This window comes from Paralichthys olivaceus, chromosome 20 (assembly GCF_024713975.1).
Source record: "Paralichthys olivaceus isolate ysfri-2021 chromosome 20, ASM2471397v2, whole genome shotgun sequence".
NCBI lineage: Eukaryota > Metazoa > Chordata > Actinopteri > Pleuronectiformes > Paralichthyidae > Paralichthys > Paralichthys olivaceus.
Window position 1 is genome coordinate 17,709,433 of NC_091112.1, and position 18,807 is coordinate 17,728,239.

General features: G+C 42.0%; 1 protein-coding gene across 4 annotated transcripts in view; it reads right to left on the reverse strand.

Annotated features, from left to right (window-relative positions):
* Nucleotides 1–18,807, reverse strand: part of ptprua (protein tyrosine phosphatase receptor type Ua) — a 195,127-nt gene that overhangs the window by 5,493 nt on the left and 170,827 nt on the right. For all 4 annotated transcript variants that reach the window (XM_069516379.1, XM_020090779.2, XM_069516378.1 and 1 more), the window contains 6 exons: nt 17,996–18,112; nt 17,415–17,569; nt 15,000–15,135; nt 12,402–12,551; nt 8,876–9,190; nt 5,053–5,178 (listed from right to left, as the gene is read on the reverse strand). In XM_069516379.1, the coding sequence (XP_069372480.1) occupies nt 5,053–5,178; nt 8,876–9,190; nt 12,402–12,551; nt 15,000–15,135; nt 17,415–17,569; nt 17,996–18,112 (999 nt within the window). The remainder of the gene's footprint in view (nt 1–5,052; nt 5,179–8,875; nt 9,191–12,401; nt 12,552–14,999; nt 15,136–17,414; nt 17,570–17,995; nt 18,113–18,807) is intronic.

Sequence of the window (18,807 nt, forward strand, 5' to 3'; positions counted from 1 at the left end):
TGTCCCAACTCTGCAGGGACCGGGCTTTCTGTTCGTCTAAAATGAACGTCTGCATTTGTAAATGCACTGACAGAAAAGGCTGAGGCCACCATGACGGTGAGATAAGGGGACACATGAGGGTTTTTTTTATCTAAAGGGGGCTCAATGACAAGGACACCTCTGTTTGACTGGCTACTGCAAAGACATACAGGAGACTGTTGACTGAGGTCAAAGGATGGGAGCTGGAAGTGTCACCAAAGTGTAGCGTGGGAGCTGGAGTTGGACAAAATCTTCCAGACATGAGTGTATAAACACACACACACACACACACACACACACACACACACACACACACACACACACACACACACACACACACACACACACACACACACACACACACATTTTTCAATAAAAACAAAGGCCAACAGATATAACAGAGGCCCTGTTTGTTTCAGCATCACATAATTGCTTATTAAACAGGTCTTGGTACTACAGTACGTGTGGCTAATGACATTATTATGTCATTAATACAGTTGCTTTGTTGAAAGTAGGATTATTATGCTGCAAATCATTCTGACCACTGGGAACAACAAATGTCAGCTGGGACTTAGGTCACCATTCAGAATCATTATATTAGCATCAGGCTTCATTAACCCTCTTAAAAATAAATGAATTGATTCAGTGCCAGGAAATGCCTTCCACAGCAATACAGGGCTGGAACAGCCTTTCGCTGAGGCAGGACTTGAGCAGAGGGTTTTCGTCTCTAATCAATATTAAAGCAAAACATTTCATTATACAGAGAAAACTAAATTAATTAATTAATTCTATATTGAAAGAGTGATTTTGCCAAACTTGCATTTGAGGGAAATAATGATTTAGAGTTGGGCTTGGATCTTAAAGTTTGGTTCTTCAATGTGCAGAACACAAGAAGACAGCAATTAAGTCCAGTCAGAGATAATAGGGTGGGAGATGTGTAGAAATAGACAAAACTAAACCAGACAAACAAAAGAAAAATGGAACAGTGAATGAATGAGCAATCATGGAAGCTCCACCACTTCTGTCAGAGCAGACCAATCATCTGAAGCTGCTTTCACACATGAACTGAACTCTGGATAATCTCCTGACATTCTCCAGAGGGGCCGTGTGTGACAACGCAAATGTCAAAGTGAGAGAGGCTCCAGACTTTCTCCTGTCAGGCCTCTAGTCAAAACTCTGGAAAATACTAGAGTGAGTGGACGAGAAAAAGAAGCAGAAGATCCTCCGCAGGATTCACCATGAGCAAGTGGGTGAGTTGACGATCTTTCTAACACACAACAGACAACAAGATAAATAAATAAAATAAAATCCAAAAATAAAACATCTCCGGATGAGAAAGCGGTGCCACGCACATAGATGTTGCCCGACCTTTTGGTGACACTGGTGTGACACTGGTGTGACACTGGTGTTGATGTGCTGTAAACAACAACCTATGCAAACCCCAAGTTCATGTCTGAACACAGCTTAAGTTGCATTGTCCAGCCGGTCCCGCCTTCACATTGACCACCTGTGGCAGCCTACAGCACGAAGGGAAGAGCTATGAGATATCTCCCTCAACTGTCAGAGCACTGAGGTTACCCAAGTAACCAGACAGTCTGTTTGAATCTTGCTCGGTTTTTTCACTATAGAGATCACAAACCTTTAAAAATCCTGGTGAAACACAGAGAGGTGTTTCTCCCATCGAAACAAAATGTATTTTGAGGCCCAAATATTCTACGCTTTGAGCGGAGAACAGAATCATTGTCAAGCATTGTAACTCATAAATGTCTCTCTCTGCTCATCCTTGCTGGGAGCACAAAGGACAAAATCCTCTAAATATGCAAAATCCTGGGCCTCGTAGCTCGTACAGGATTCAGAGCTATACAGCTCGAATAGCATAGTCTAGTTTTCGGAGGATACTCCCTGAAAAGTCAAATTCTCTGTGTACTGGATACTAAATATGCTTATGTTAAAGTACCTTGCAGATTTGAATTGTGAACCAGGTTGCCTTGTCAAACTGAGTTCAACAGAGCGTTGTGTGTGAGCCATTCTGGATTCTGAGGAAACAAAAATCCAGAACGGGAAGTACTGAACTTCCTTTTTCTCAGCATGAGGAAATACCAGGGGTCCGCGCAGATTTATTCCAGCCTCTGGCACCATTGGAGTTGCCTCAAGGCTTAAGAGAGAAGAAGCTCTTGTGGCTCCCATTACAGCCTCTGTAAACACAGCAACTTGGTGGTTTCATTTCAAACTAAAGCCTGTAATGTCTGACAAAGGCTATCAACATTCAGGGTCCAACTTCGTATGCGCACAACTCTTTCGCTTTGGTAACTAAGGGGCCTGGGGCTTGGATCTCAAGAATCCTTTATCATTTAACTTGACTGCAACAGAGGCTTCTTTTTTTGAATACTATGAAGTATCCTTGGTGCAAGCTTTGTCTTCACAACCAGTGAACAATCAGGAAGGAATGTGTCGTAGATTTCCTCCTCACTCTGAACCGATCCTAAAGGCACTGTTAGGGGGGGTAAATGAACTGGGGGCCACAGAGGTATCATCCTTCCCCATCATTGTGAACCTTTTAAACCTGTACTTTTTTTACATTATATAAATCCCTGTTCTCCTTTATCATTCTGTCATGCCAATCGATAACATAACTGCTGTTCACTAGCACACTTTGAACAGATAACCTTGTGAGCTGTGGAGAAGGGCCGAGCCTACTCGCTGATGGAACTGCCGGCTTCAACTCCTCCACCATATCCTTGGATAGAGGATTCAAATTAATGCCATCATCCTCTACTTCTCAGTCACTCTGCTCCCTATCAGGGTTGAGGAGCTCACTGAAACGAAGAGGACATTCTGTATTGGAGTTCTCAGCCGTATCCCATCAGAATGTGCCAACATTGGCTTATCTTTGGGCTTTGCCGTGGCATCAGAAAGAATTTGGTGTTAATCTACACTCCATGACGACACATTGAAAACACCCCTTTAGATGTGAAGAATGAAAATTAAAAATTAAAAAAACATTGCAGAAGCAATTCCAACATGAGGAATTCTTGATTATGTCCCTAGAAGCTTATAAACTTAGATCGGGGTTGATTTCATTCTTCCCGGCTGATTCTCTCCAGCGGCGTCAGATCAGATGGAAAGCATCTGTGAATCATCTTCAGCTTCAATTTTTGTCTCATCAGACCAGAGTTTTTTTTCCCCCTCACACTCTCAGAGCCCTTTAAATTCTGTTTGGCAAACTCCAAGAGGGCCGTCATATTCCTTTTAATCAAAGTGGCTTCCTCCGAACATAAAGGCCTGATTGATGGAGTGCTGCTGAGTTGGTCTTTCCTCCAAAGGGTCTCCCCCATCTTTGCAGAGCAGTGGCGTCTATAAGCGTGGGTGGCTGACGTGACAGCCCTGCATGTTCTAATAAAAATAAAATGATGTCACTACTTCACACTATTTGGCACTTGTGCATTTTGTTTGATCAGGAGGGGGGGGCAAGGGAGCACGCCCATTGCAAGGCTTGCCATTGTTGGCCTGTGGTTGCAAAGCTGGTGAGACAGAGGGCGGTGAGGTGCAGAAAAGGCCAGAGGAGGGGGAGGGAGGTGAATTTGGAAGCAGATGAGTCAGAGTCACGGCGAGGACCTCTGCCTCATCTACAAGCTCAGGTCTGTGAAAAGAAGGGCTCTGTGGCTACGGTAACAACTCGTCCAGCTTGTTGACTGACACGATGACACCCTTTATGAAAGATTTCCAAGGTGCGCATTTACATCTGATGAAAGCTAATGTGTGTAAACCATCATAAATGACAGATTTAAATGCAAACTAGTGTTTTTTCAGGAAGTAGAAATGTCAAGCTATAATTACTATGATTATTGATATTTGTGTCATTATTAAAAATATTACTCTGTCAAACCACATGATTTCAATTATTTAGAAAAAAAACATCATTTGAGCGTGTTTGTGTTTTGAGTAATTTCCCCGATGAAATGTAGAGTTTAATAAAATAGAATATATTTGCACACAACAGTACAAAAGAGAGGAGAGAATATACAAAAGAATAGAGGAACGAAGATTTTGTGGGTGTAAAGGCACAACATAAAAAAACAGAGACACCAACAGATAACAAAGGAGAGGTATGGACGGGAATGATACGAGGAAGAGACAGACCGGCGGTGTTTACGGACGGATACGAGAAAGGTGGAGAGAGAAAGAGCAACAAAATCAACAAATAGGAAAGATTGAGGTTGGATGATGTAAAGGAAGACAGATCTTCTCAGAGCTCAGATTTAGTTCCACTGTGGTAAGTCATAAATAACAATAAAATGCTGATGTTTGTACATTTGTTGCCGCATTAAATATTAGCCTGGAGCTGCATCATGCAGAGTTGTTATATGGAACTGAACTACACGCGGATACCTCTGCCTCGACCCAGCAGTTCCCTTAAATCCAATCAAGCAACAGACACCATGAGAGAGAACAATTTTCAAAATTGCTCAAACATTAGCAAGATAAAATCCAGACTATGACTGTTCATGGCTCCTACGACTTGTCAGGATTTGACCATTGTGTTGTTTGCCACCTCCCTGACCACGACCCTTCTTGCAAAGTTACTCAATTTGCCGGGATCAAGAGGAAGAGACTCATGATTCCAAACTTTCACGGTTACAAAGGCCAGTGTGCTCGTTCAAACACCTAATTCTTCAGTTCAATTGATTTAAACTCTTATTCTGCTCTGTGCCTCTTTACAACTAATTTTCATAGTGTTCAGAAAGGTTTGTCATAACATGCAATGTGAATTAATATGAATATTTTGATTTTACAAAAAAATTCTAAAAACGTGAGTGTAGATTGATGTGAAAATTTGTTTTTTTAATTTAAAATGCGTTTTCAATAACACATACAACGTGTAAGCAGTGAGGGAGCTGAAGCCATAGTACTTTTAAGGCCTGTAAAAAGTATCTCTTTGCATTTACTATGACAAAAGACGGTTGTGTCTATAAAACATTTGCACGAATAGGAAAACCGGACAGCTTTTTCACACTGTGGGGCTGTCACACCTACCCTGGTAATGTTCTGAACCCCGAAGAGACGGATGATGACGTCGTCGTCGGCTGTCCTGGACAGAAGCTCCACTGTCATGGGACCAAACTGCTGCAGCCCCGGCTCAGGCCAATACTGCAGACACGGCTGAGGAAGAGCAAGAGCAGGAAAGAGAGGAAGGGGAGGTCATTAGCTCACACATGCTTGAGGCAGGACAAATCGTTATGTCAGCAGCCAGTGATTGTGAAACCCAGTAACAAGACACCTGAGTATTGACAGCACAGGCAATTAGCTTAAATGACAATGATTACCTACAAATAGCAAGCCGTAAATTAAATGAGCAAAAAACAACCTGCTTGGAGCCGCCAACAATCCCTCACATAAGTCGTGGTCACCTAGGATGAATTATTCATGAGGTGAAATCATTACCATTAGCGCATTATAAATTAATGGGGTATGAGACCTTGGCTGTGCCTGGATGAGATAAACAGGAAGTTAGCCCAGAGGCTGGTTTTCAAAAACTTCTATGACCACTGCTTCAAAGATACCATTAGGAGTGGGAGAAAAAACACAGGGGAGCAGCGCAGACAACAGTATCGCGGTCTGCTGTGACTTTGGCATTGACGGAGAACCCTGGAGTAAGGAGTGATAATGGTGTTTTTTCCACAATGACAGAAGGGTATTAACAGGTGACATTGGGCAGGAGGGGAGATAAATATTTATACATGCAGACAGGAGACTGGCAGCTCCAACTCAGGGGGGCAAAGTGAGTGTGTGCACGTTGGAGGGATGAACTGTTAATCCACTGGCAGCCAGAGACAAGGAGGGAGAAAAAGAGAGTGACAGAGGAGGAAGGACAGGATGCAGCTGACAGGCATGGTGGAAATGTCGAGCGGGAATCCGACATGACACGGTGGTCGAGCGGCAATCGGGAGACGGCAGAGCAAACCCACGCATGAGCAAACATGGAGGGGAAAGATAAGAACGTGTTAATGTCGTGACAGCCCCCATGCAAATTAAACAGGCGTGCTGCACGCAGGGTAGACGCTTGCTGGCGGAGCACCGGTTAAAGGCCAGACATGTGATGACCCGTCGTCACCGTGCTGTGTGACACATTCATGTCTTATCTGAAGATGAAGAGGGATGACATGTTGTCACGGCTACTGTCCACATGTTACACCATGAGGAATGACAGTGGGAACAGTCATCTTTATTTATGAAATTAGAAGGTAGAATATTTTTCGGCAGAATATTTGAGGTGTTTAATTTAAAAGCAGAGGAAGATATTTATAAAACATGAAGCCAAACATTTGCTGGGTCTACTTTTTCCAATGTGCCGATTTTACTGCTTTTTTCTGCTTTATATCAATGTAGATCTACTGTGTTGGTGTTCTGAACAGCTGGTCGGAGCAATCCTAAGACTGCTGACATTTCATAACCTAGGCGACAAAATTGATTACTCAACACGTAATAAAACTCTCAGCTGACAAAAAAGAAATAAATAATAGCAGCCATTACACATGCTTTGCTTTTATAGACAGGATTCCCTGTTCAATCTCAGTAAGAGGGTGGAAAACATTTTGTTGTCATAATGTCACTTCCATGTGACATTTCCAGTATCTATAGCTGGAACCCAGTATGAATATTGTTTATTATCTATTCCGCAAGTCTTTAAGTGATGGTTCACAGAAAAATAAAAATTCACTCATTATCTACTCACCCCTATGCCGATGGAGTGTTTGAGTCCATGTATAAAAATAACAGAAATAATCATAAAATGCCTCCGTACTGCTCCTGTGGTGTCATCTAAGTGTCTGTTAGCACTGACATTCACATTTGACTTGAAAAGGCTTCACTTTCAACCTTGTTTTTAGCCTAAATATCCTCTGATGTCCTCTTCTGGAGCTGTGTTCCCCTTCGTGTGCGCATGCAGCTTATTTTTTTTTTACGTTTGAAGACGCGGCTGCAGTTTACTTCAATTGTATTGGATTTGACTGTGACGCTGTTTACCCCTGAATCTCCAAAAGTGTTTTGAGGACTCAAACACTTCAGCCACCCCTTCATCGGCATAGTGGTGAGTTAATCCACACAGACACGGGGAGAACAAGCAAACTCCACACAAAAAGGCTTCGGCTGAACCAGGAATCAAACCAAAACCACAATGGCACAGACTGCTAGATACTCTCCGTTAATCTTACTGTGTTTGCACTAGACACGTTTATTGTTAATGGCCAAAGGAGGAACAGTGTCATTTACAGAGTCTTTACTGGGTCTTTACTGGCAGCAGTTCACTTACTTCAGGTTTAGAAGGTTCAGAAGGGGCACTGCACTAATGGGTTTACAGCGCAGAGCTACGAGCGGAATGTTTGAACAAGAGAAGAATCTAGACTGCGCGACACCCAGAGTCATTCGTCACTAAGTCACTGAACTTTTGAAACAATCATTTTAAACAGTACAGTAACATCCAAGAACTCTCCATTGTTCACACTGGGATGAGAATTGTATTTGGGCTTCTGAGTTCCCCATCTTTAAGAATATAAGAATTTAAAAAGCACTGCTTAGATTACTAAGTGAGGAGGAATTGCTCTTTGCAGGGGAGTTTGCTGGCTTTAAGTGAATGGGCCTTAAGTGCAAGGCTGAGAGCTTCTTGGTTTACAAAGCTTATGCCTTTTTTTCATACGCTTTTGCTCTGCTCTTGAACTTACTCTTTGCCTCGCAGTGTTTGGAAGTGGTGGGAAATTGGTCCTGACACTCTACATTCCTCACATCTTCTTTAGGTAGTCTCAAACGTAATGTACATTTCTCAGGGGAGAAGCTGCTGGTGATCTCAAATCACCTCTTATAGTTAAAGGTGGGGTAAGAGATTTTAATCCAATACACTTTTGGTCAAATTCTACTAATATCTTGTCACGGTCCACTAGCTGTACATTCAGTGTGTGTGCTTGGAAAAGATTCTCAGCCCTGACTCTGTATTTGGGAAACAGAAGCTGGACGACCCCAGCAATGTGTTCGGACTCGTCCACAGGACAGTGGTGTTAAACAGCGATTCCACGGGAACAGTCAAAACCTTCAGACTCTGCGACTTTAACATCACTTTCTACATTTCAATCGAGATGATGTGATCATTCTTCTGCTTTCTCTCGACCGAAAAAAGTTGCTTTAGATAACGTATGCTGCATTACTGTTTCAGAATGTAATAACAACTGTTAGTCGCTGGAAATGCTAACACTGCTATCTCACAGGACGTTATACCCACAATCATTTTTAGAGTAGCGCTCCAAAGCTTCCTGAAGCCCCACAGACTAGTTAACCAAATAACGAATGTGCTGCATACATGTCAGGGGGTGGAGCTTCAGAAGGACGAGTAAAGGGATGGGTGCGTTTATTTACAATAACCCCACCTTTAAGTTAAACCTTTAAAAACTGTGACGTTCTGGCTCATTGTTATGACCCTGCATAGAATCAGTTGAAACTTCTCAAAAGTAAAAATCACCATGAATTTAATGTGAGTATTTTTAAATTAAACTAATGGAATTGAGATCTTGATTATTTTTGGTCCCAAAAAATGTGGTGATAAGATGTTTGAACAATGAGTGCTAACATTGTGTGTATTATTGGAGAGTAAGTACAGTAAATGCACTGTGGGGCACTCATCAAAATCCAGCTGTGATGAAGATGCTGTCACACAAAGGGTTTTAATGTTACCCGTGGCAACATTACAAGAGGCAAGTTCGAAGTCGGGGCTCAGCATAATGAGATTTGTAATGAAATCACTTGTTCTTCCAGTTGAAGTTTACACAATACAACCTCCAGCTGCTTTGTGACCACCTGCGTCTCCACTCACCCAGGCAGAGTTGGACTGGTTGAGCTGGTTGAGCATCACCACCGAGGTGCAGCCGTAGTCGTACACGAGCCTCCAGAAGTCGGTGGTGGTGCCGGGCAGCGGGTGCGGCGTCACCACGAAGGCGGCGGGCCTGAGGAAGCTGTCGGCGAGAGCGGCATTGATGTAGTTGCTGCTCTCCCCCTCGGTGGTGACGAGGAAGGCCAGGGAGCGGTCCGGCGGCAGCACGTCCATGCTGCGGTTCTTCTCGCGGTTCCTGGGCATCAGGGAGACACTGCACTCCTCCACATCCAGGTGGGGAGTCACCGAATTCAGAGTCTGGTGGGGGAGGAGGAGGAGGAGGCAGAAAAGGGAAGAAGACAGGAGTGTGCAGGGGAAATAATTAGAAAGGTTGGCTTGTGTGTGTTTGAGAATGTGTTCAGATTTTAGATGCAGAGATAAAAATGAAAGAGTGAGAATAAAGATTGAGATAAGAGGAGGCAGACGCAGCGGAACAGAAATGGGATCAAAGAGAGATGGACAGAGGCTATGAAAATATTCCCTACTCACACAGCTCCACTGTCAATACTTGACAAGCACAACTATCTCCAATCATCTCTGGGAAACTTTAAAACATATTTATTATCAGTCCAAACCCCCATAAGGCTTAATGGATAAAAACACATTTAGTGCAATCTCATACATTATGAATAAGCACATTATGAGGCAATGGAAATTGAAATGAACTGATTATCTAACTGGCTTCATATTGTGAATGACTCCCCAATGGTTCAGACAAAATGAATGGAATAGAGCTCGTGAGTGGAGTAAAGTGTGTCCAGGCTACGAGCTGCTGTTATGAGTGTGTCTGACTGGACGAGCTGCACTGAAGCATGTAGAGGATTTTTAATTACACTGACCAAAGGTCACCAAACGCCTCGAGAAGGCAACTTTTTTACATAAAATACAACTACATGATCTTAGTTGCACTCCAAAACCTTCGTAGCTGCCACAGAGGTTTTTATATTGATATACTAATTAGATGAGCAGCTTCGGCCTTGGTGGCTGTCACTCTCATTTCATTAGTTCTTTAACAAGCAGAGGATTTTTCTCTTGAAAGACCGACAGCAGTGTGTCGACTGAGGCCAAATGTAAAAGCTCTCATGTGGAGGACACAGGCTGAATCAAAGTTGTGTCAGAGCAATCAGGGAGTTAAGTAGTGACATGGACAATCACTATATGAAAAAAAGTCAGGCAGTGGAAAGGTTTGAGCAAAAATAAAATAAAAAGGACTGGAGTGCAGCCTTAGACATTTTTAGAATTTTCAGTTTGATATTTGGTGCAGAGTGATTTTCAAGATTTACAACAAAGTAAAAGCAGAATAAAGTCAAGTAGTGGTTAGCTGAGGCTGAAATCTTCCTATCACCTGTGCAGTACAGTGCTGTTAGACATTTAAGTTTGATTTATAGTAAGATATATAGTACAATATAGTATAATATAGTATTGTGTGTCGTTGCATTGCAAAAATGCCATCTTAAATTTATGTGAAGACTTAGACGTGAGGAAACATTCGCTTGAAATAAGTTAATGAGTTTGCCAGTGTAGTGACTGATGTCCAGCGACAACTCCAAAAATGAAATAAAAAGAGTTCATTTCAAATTATTTGTTTAATACTTTCGTTTTTTCTATAGCAATACTGAATAAAATAATATCTATGGATAATATAATATGGATATTTGGGGCCGATGCCAATATTAGGTCAAGTAAAAAAGATCAAATTTTCCTAAAACTGATCTAAAAAACCTGTAATGTGTATTTATATATGAGTCCATGTGTATTGAACTTGAAAAAAAAATTTTTGGGTGTAAAATGTAAACATATCAAGTTTTCATATCGGCAAACATAGATGCTCATACTTATGTAAAGGATGAATCTCACATGACTTTGGTGATCCCCTCATATTTCCTCTGTAAGCAGCACTGCTGTTACCAAAAGAATTAAACATGTGATGTGACAAAGGTGAGCCGTATCTTTTTATTCAAAAAATAAGATGAGTATATGAAGGAGAAACCATGTTAAGACAATAAGGAGAGTGATTGGACAAGTTTTTCTGATGGCAGTCGACAGAGCTGAGAGGAAAGACGACAGGAAGCAGAGAACAATAGTGGCTAACTCTTCCACTGTCACTCACATCATAATGAAAAGACCACGGCTGGTGGGGAGAGTGATTAAACCATGATGCTGCAGCTATGTGTCGCTATGGCAGAGAGACCCGACAGTAAACTATAAATCAAAACCTAAATTCTGTAGCCTGAAGTCAGAGCAGTGGAAAAGCTATGAAATGAAAATGAATAGAAATGTAATGCAGACTGACGCAATAGAAAATAATACTCAAAGGGAGCAATAGGTTTCCTCATAAAGAGACAGTTTGTCGATAGATATCTTAGGACCATCAGTGTAACTGTGTCAGGGTGAACTCAACAGCTTATCTGCAGCCTCTTTTGGACAGCTAGCATAAGTTAATAAAAGCTGCACTTTAATCAGATAAACTGGTGCTTATCTTGTAATAAACCACAGGCTGTATATAAAGATGGACAACGAGTCTCCATTTCCTCCCAATATCCAGCAATGAAGCCGAAATATTCCGGCTACTGAGTCTTGGCAGCAGCGATGGGGGATGGAGCCGCCATATGAAGGTCTTTGCACCCAACCAATCACAAATTATACTCTCAGCTGTCATTCATGTTGTTTTACCCCATTTTTATAGCATCAAATAAATAAAACCAAAATAACTGGAAAAGTGAGAACCATTGTTAAACAGACGTCAGTGATATAAGAACAACCTAAAATGACAGAAACCATCTGAGAACAATTTAACTGACGGGTACTTTTTATTTTCGTTCGCCTCCCATCTGCTGGCATAGAGGAGGCGGAGTTGATGACGTGTACTGCAGCCAGCAGCCAGCCACCAGGTGGCGATCGAGGCGTTTCTTTTGGGGTGGGGGGGAGGGTCATGTCGTCCATCTTTATTTCGTCCATGTTTATTGTGAATGAAACTGTCACATCTGTCAGCTCCTTAACTTTATCCGTTTCATTACTTGTCATCTAGCTGACACTTCTATCCAAAGCGACTTACAGTGAGTGCATTCTAATCTACGAGGGGCCATTTAGGGGTTCCGTATGTTGCCTAAGGACACCTCAGCATGCAGAGGATCGAATCGCCGACCTTCTGATTGGAGGACGACCTCTCTACCCCTCAGCCACAGCTGCCAGCGACAAAAAACTTGTGGGATATTGCTCGTATAAAGGCCTTTCAGCCGTGTCTGTTTCCTAAACCGTGTGGAAGAGTGAAGTCAGCTGGTTGTTCTGACATATTTATTCTGCTTTGCTGAATATTTCACTGGAACATTTTACCTGTTTACTCCCCATAGAAAGAAACCTCCTGATGTTAGCATTAAATTTGATCTTACTGGTTAGAAAAGGAGCGCAATCAGTCAAAAACCAGTGTTCAGACACTTGAATAGAAATCCTGTGTCGGTGCATGTGTTACCTGGAACTCCTCTCTGAGCTGCGAGGTGTTGCTCTGCGAGTCAACCTTCAGCATCTCTTTATAGATGATAGCAAACTCATTCACAGGGATGGCAGTCTCTCCACACAGGCAGGCCTCCAGGATGGCATCGTGGATGAACACGTACTGTTCCTAAGCGACAGGAAGCATTCATAAATTTACAAAGGCACAAAAAAAAATCCCACACCGCACTTCCTCCCCAACTGTTAATTGCCCACTTGTGATGAACAATGCTAAATTTAATTACGGCTGCTGAATGTTGACTAATGGTCACAACTGTCAAGACATCCCTCATACTGCCATGCCCACTCTTGGGCATTAATGCCGGGCAGAACATTCTCTATAAAAAGAGTAAAAAATAAAAAAAAGTGCAGAAATTGTACATCAGAGGAGCCAAACACTGCCCACACACAATATCTGAATAACATCATGAGCCATGCAATTAACCAGGACATTTGTTTTGACATCCAACCAAACAAAAGATCAGATAAGCGAGGATACATTGGAAAATAACAGGCATACAACTGTCCCTCTTCCAACTTATTTAGAATTTGCGGCGTGCTCTGTAATTGCAGAGATTTGCATTGGACTGGCAGACATGCTCTCGCTGAAAGGTGAATAGATGAAATTAAAAGGGGAGATAAATGCCATTGTTTGGGTATTTACTGCACCGTCTCCACTTCCAGCCGCGTTAATGAGAGAAGATTCAAACTCTTTTTCAACTTTTAATCGTTTTATTTACCCCAGTAATTACTGTGTCCCCCTGGTGCGTTTGGTGCGGGACGACTGGGAGTTCACAGCAAGTGCTCGCAATTGTGTATATTTGCAAATTAAAATAAGTAAAGTTGTCTTTAAGTGTTTCACCTCTCACATTGTCAGTGCTGTCACACACTCTAATTTAAATGTTTAAACATCATTTGCATTTGTAAATATATTTTTTAAGTGACCGTCAAACAGCAAATATATTTTAGAAGAGCTCAACATCTGAATACATTTAGTTGTGCATACTAGGATGCTAATATCCTCCTATTTAATGCTACATTATGCTTTTATTCCACGATATTTCAGAAGGAAATTGTGTTTATATGACTTGACAGCTATAGTTTCTAGCAGCAGTTTAAATATTTTGCATACATAATGCATGACGGTTTTATATATGATGTATTGTTGTTTAAATACTTGCTCCATTTAAAAGTTAAGGCTCAACTCGTCAATGTTTTGTATTAAAAACGAATCAAACCACTATGTGCAATGTAAAAAAAAGATTATCATCACCCGACTCTACACAGAGCTTTAGTTCTCTGCTTTTACAGCCAATAACTTCCGACTCTTAACAACCTGCTTCCATCTGGAGAGGGCTCTGCTGAACACACGGTGTGCCGCCTGCCCAGAACCAAACAGCGTGCAGTGTTAGTGTCAGCTGCTGATGGAAGCTTTTAGCTCATTGTTTTGGTCTTCTATCCCAAAAAGACTGGGAATGAATTTTGGAAAAATGGCACCAGTCTCAGGCCTGAATGCCAAAAGCTCTTGAATCTCGTTGTTGTTCCAAGTTGACATCTTTGTTACTGTCTTTTACATGTATGGCACTACTCTTTTTTAATCCTTATTTATTTGTATCATTCCTTTTCCGTTGCGTGTTAGAAATGAAATGAACACCCCCACACAGTGAATTTCCTGGGAATTGTCCTGTTTTATTCTCACATGGGTTCACTCAAACATTTTTCTGACATTTTACATGAGGGCAGGGAGGAAACATTCTGGAAAATGTCCAAAGCAAGTGACTCAGACATTTGCGCTCTCACATAAAGCCCCTTTCAAATTTCAGGAAAATATCCAGACTTCAGTTTATGTCTGAATGCAGCTTAACTAAAAGATGCAACTGAGGGTTGTAAATCAAATGATGCATTATCTAGTTAAATTAATATGCATATTTGTATATTCAAGGTTTTTACAGAAGGGATTTCTTATATCTCTTTTTATCACTACATAAACCAGAAAATACTGTCAACAGCCTTAAAAATCAATTTGCTGACATATATAAATGATGATTCGGGAACAAATTCCTCTGTAGAAAGCTTCAAAATAGAAATAGAAATAAAACGGGAGTGTGGTGGATGTAATTTCTATTTGATTGGAGATTTCTCGGTCATATATGACACACTAATTTAAAGTTAAAACCTGCAGTTAGTGAAGTGTCACAGGTTGATGACGAAAACTGACAACTGACCAGTGCATTTTTTGTTTCTGACCTTTATAACATGTCAGATTCAGTACTTTTAAATATGACATTTTTGTATTCTGATTTATTTTTTATTTTGTTCGTTAGAATTTTTACAGTGTGACATTAATACTTTTACTCAAGTTATATACATGAACACGTCTTCCACAAGTGGTGATCATGGGATTACTGTTTTGAACATTTTTTCTGACTTAAATTGAAATTCTAGTGGAATCTTGCATGGTAATATTGAAATATAAAAATGATAAAATATGTACCACCAGAAGCCTCATATTGTGAAGATCAAAACTGTGAGTTTAAAAGTTCACCACGGCCTCTCTGAGCACCGCCCACCTACTCACTTCAGTCTGGATCATGTTGATGCGCCGCGAGCAGAGGGTCTTGACACAGTTGTAAATGTCCACCACTCCTTCACACTCGGCCATATCCAGCATGACGTCCAGCACAATGTAGCAGCCGGTCCTGCCTGCCCCCATACTGGTAGAGAGGAGAGAGGAGAGGCATCGACAAGCCTGAATACATCAGTGAAATGAAAACGTCTCAACAGGGAGCCCGTGGTAATGATTGAGATTCTCTACCCAAAAAGTCAAGTATAATAAGGAGCTTTGTCGGGGAAAGAAATAGAGGGAATGTATGACTATTGTGTTCCGGCAGCATAACGCATATTGGAGTTGAAGTCAGAAAGTTAAAACCTTTGTAGCTGGAGCGTGCTAAGAGTTTTAAAAGAGCCCTATATACTAGCCTGAGCCATGCAGGTCTGACTCTGCTATAAAGGCAGGTGTGGGTGTGTGTGAATGCCTCAGTAATCTCCCGATAAGGTTTTGTAGCTTTAAAAACCCATCGGAGCGCCTGCACTGGGATGCTTTATGCCTCAATAACACATCTGTCTTCATAGTTTTTCGAAAGCTTTTTCAACAAAAGGGAAAAGACAATTCTCCCTGCAGTACATCAGCGCTGCTCAACGAGCGCATCATTTATGTAGAGATGCAAAAGGGCCGGTGCTTAATCAGAATTAGAGCCCGTCGTGAGAGCGCTGCTGCACAGACAGGTTTAAAATAATGACAGAGATAAGCAGCAAATCTCATTGTCCCTGTGATATTTACCCATGTTCACGTTTGACTCATCGTGCTAATATTCCTGACACATGTCTATGCATGCAGTTGACATGGTGGAATGTTACAATGCAATTATCCTGCTACACACAAGAATGATGGAGATATTTTCTGTAGTTGACATTCTGATGATGTCGCCTAACAACATCATTTTTGTTTCCATTCAGGGGTGGGGTCATGGGGTCGTCGGCCTCTAATGCGGTCCTCTCAGTAGTCTTGCAAAAAATGTCTTACTAACAATCCGAACAATTAATATGACAATTTGTTTGCTGAAGTTCACAATGTGCTTTAAAGGTACAGTGTGTAGAATTCTGTGATATCGAGTGTTGAAGTTGCATGTTGCAGCTGAACACCCCTCACCTCACCCTCTCCTTCCTTCCTTGTCCAGTCTGGACTAATGTAAAAAACATGGCGGCCTGCTGTGTAAATTGTCGCCCCTTTTTAGCCCGATATTGAAAAATCCTAGATCTGCCACTGTTCCCATTAAATGTAGTGTAGTGTGTTGAAATAAAGGCTAAATAAAATGTTGATAGGGGAGTGTTCCAACCCAACCTGTTAGCTTCAGAGCTTTGTTTGTACATTAATGCTGTTGGAAAAAAATCTTATTTAAACTGTGGGTGCAGACTAAACATAAACAAGATGTGACTGTCAGTCATTTCTCAGGTCTGGGCCGCACTGATCCTCGGAGTCTGTTGTTCACACAGCGAGTGTGCCTGCTGTGTGGGTTTCTGGTATGACTAATGTTTTCCTTGAATAAAAGCAGGGACACCTACACTACAATACACTATGAAGCTGTGCATCGTCTGTACCTACAATAACAACAGAAATCTTGGCAAAACTAATGAATGGATTCAGTCAACAGAAACGCTAGAGTGATTTTACCTTATAACAATACTTGTTTGTGACCGACTCAACAAATATAGACATTGAAACTGTGGTGAAAGACAATTTTTACGGGATAATTCGCTGTGAACTGCATGTGGTATTCAAAAACCGGTGAGACTCCTAGAAGAGCAGATCTGTCGGAGACGCACGGCTCGCGCAGCCAGTGAGGCTGCACGTAACGAACTCGGTTGAGAAAGCTATCGACCCCTGCAGATACTGTTTGAGAACAGACTCACGGTCTGCTTCCATACACCATAGAATGTTTTGTGATTGCTGTAGATACGTGGTTTTAAGTTGTCTGTATCTATTGTGTCTTTTTGTCTTGTATATGGGAAACATTCCATCCCAGCCAGGAAAATCCATTTTACATATTTCTACTCAATTCCTCGATGCAAATCTCAGATTATTAAATGATGGAATTAAACTGGTGAATAGAAATTAAATCTATGGACACAGGATTCTTTTGTAGGTTTGACATCAGTGTCCAAGCACAGGAGCAAGAAGTCATTCACTGCAAAGGGAAAGAGTAAGAACTTTATTTCTGCTGATTATGTGTGAAATGAGCCATCCACCATTCTGCTCTCCACCTACACATGTGCAGCAGCGAGAAGCTGAAACTTAATTTGAGAAATGTCAAAACACACGAGCTGGAGTAGAAACAAACAAGTATAAAATAAGTGACCTGACATTAAAACTGAGGGAGGAATTAAGCTTTAACCATAACATCTCAATTTATCAGGATGTAAAGTGATGAGTTACCTGCAATGGACGACCACAGGCCCAGCATCAGAAGGTGTCGAGGCCTTGACCCTGCGCAGGAAAGCCAGCAGGCCGGTGGCGTGGTACGGCACGCCGTGCTCAGGCCAGGAGGTGAAGTGGAACTGGCACACCTCGTGTTTGGCGGGGTAACCCCTCTGGAGGAAGCACACAAACAGAGACCTTTTCAGCAAACCTGAAGCTGATACTCTGAAGTTGACAGATCATAAGCTACACCTGGCGAGAACTAATGCAGCTAATGCAACAAATCCTGCAGTAAATCCTGCTCGGTGAGGGTTATAATGTTCAGTCTGTGATGATATTGGTTTAGAGAGGGGCTGATTTAAGTTTACGATGACTTTGCAGGATGTAGCTTGTACTGCTGCTGAATTGTATTACCTTTAGCCAACGCTCATTGAACATTATAACCATCACAAAGGGAGAATTCATTGCAGGGCAGCTGTATTAGACTCCATCCGTTTCAGCCGGGTGTACCTAATAAACTGCTGTGAGCATCAATGGGTATACATGACATAAAGGCTACGCGGAGACAGAGATAAAAATAATATGAGAGCATGACTCACCCTCTCCATGGCGAAGGTGCGCACAGTGTACTCAGCCAGTGTTTCCGTCTTCAGTAGCGTTATCTTGATGTCGCCATAGAGCTCGGTGTCGTCAGGCCAGTACTTGCAGCACTTCATCTGGATAAATAACAAACAGCTACAGTTGAGCCAGGTTCACAGAGATATACAGCTGATTAAAATCAATGCGAGACAACAAGCGCGTGGAACGGAGGTGTCCTCCTGTGAAACAAACTGCACTGCTCTGATCCTCGAGTGACCTATGCTGAATATTTGGACTTGACTGCAGTTAATCCAGGCATCTCCACCATCACATCTGAGACGTAGAAGTCTGCAAGGTGACATCCTCTTCCAGCCACACTTGAAAACAGACCTGACAGTCGGCCACGGTGTTATTTTTCGTCCCTACCCACCATCACTCGGCCCTCCAGCCCTTCGCTGTGAACTTTTTTGAGAGGACATCCGTTTTTTTTTTCTGTGTTTTTGTGCCGTCCACATTTTCTTCCACCACTGGCTGGTGTCAACACTTTCTGCTGCTTCAGGCTGCAGACTCATTTTCTGATCCAAAATAAAAAAAAATGTTTTCACTTGCGAAGCCTGAGAAAAACTATACACTAGCCACCTACGGGAAAGCCGCACTGTCATGTGAAAAGGTGAAACGCTAAAAGGTCACGCTTAATTATTTGGGGCATTTTTACATCTCCTGTTCTCACATTTTTCCCCCTGAGTCTCTGTTAATTTGTGACCCACGCTGACACTTGTTTGGCTGTGCTGCCTGCCCGTTATTTCAGTTTCACAAAATGAGATGTCATGCC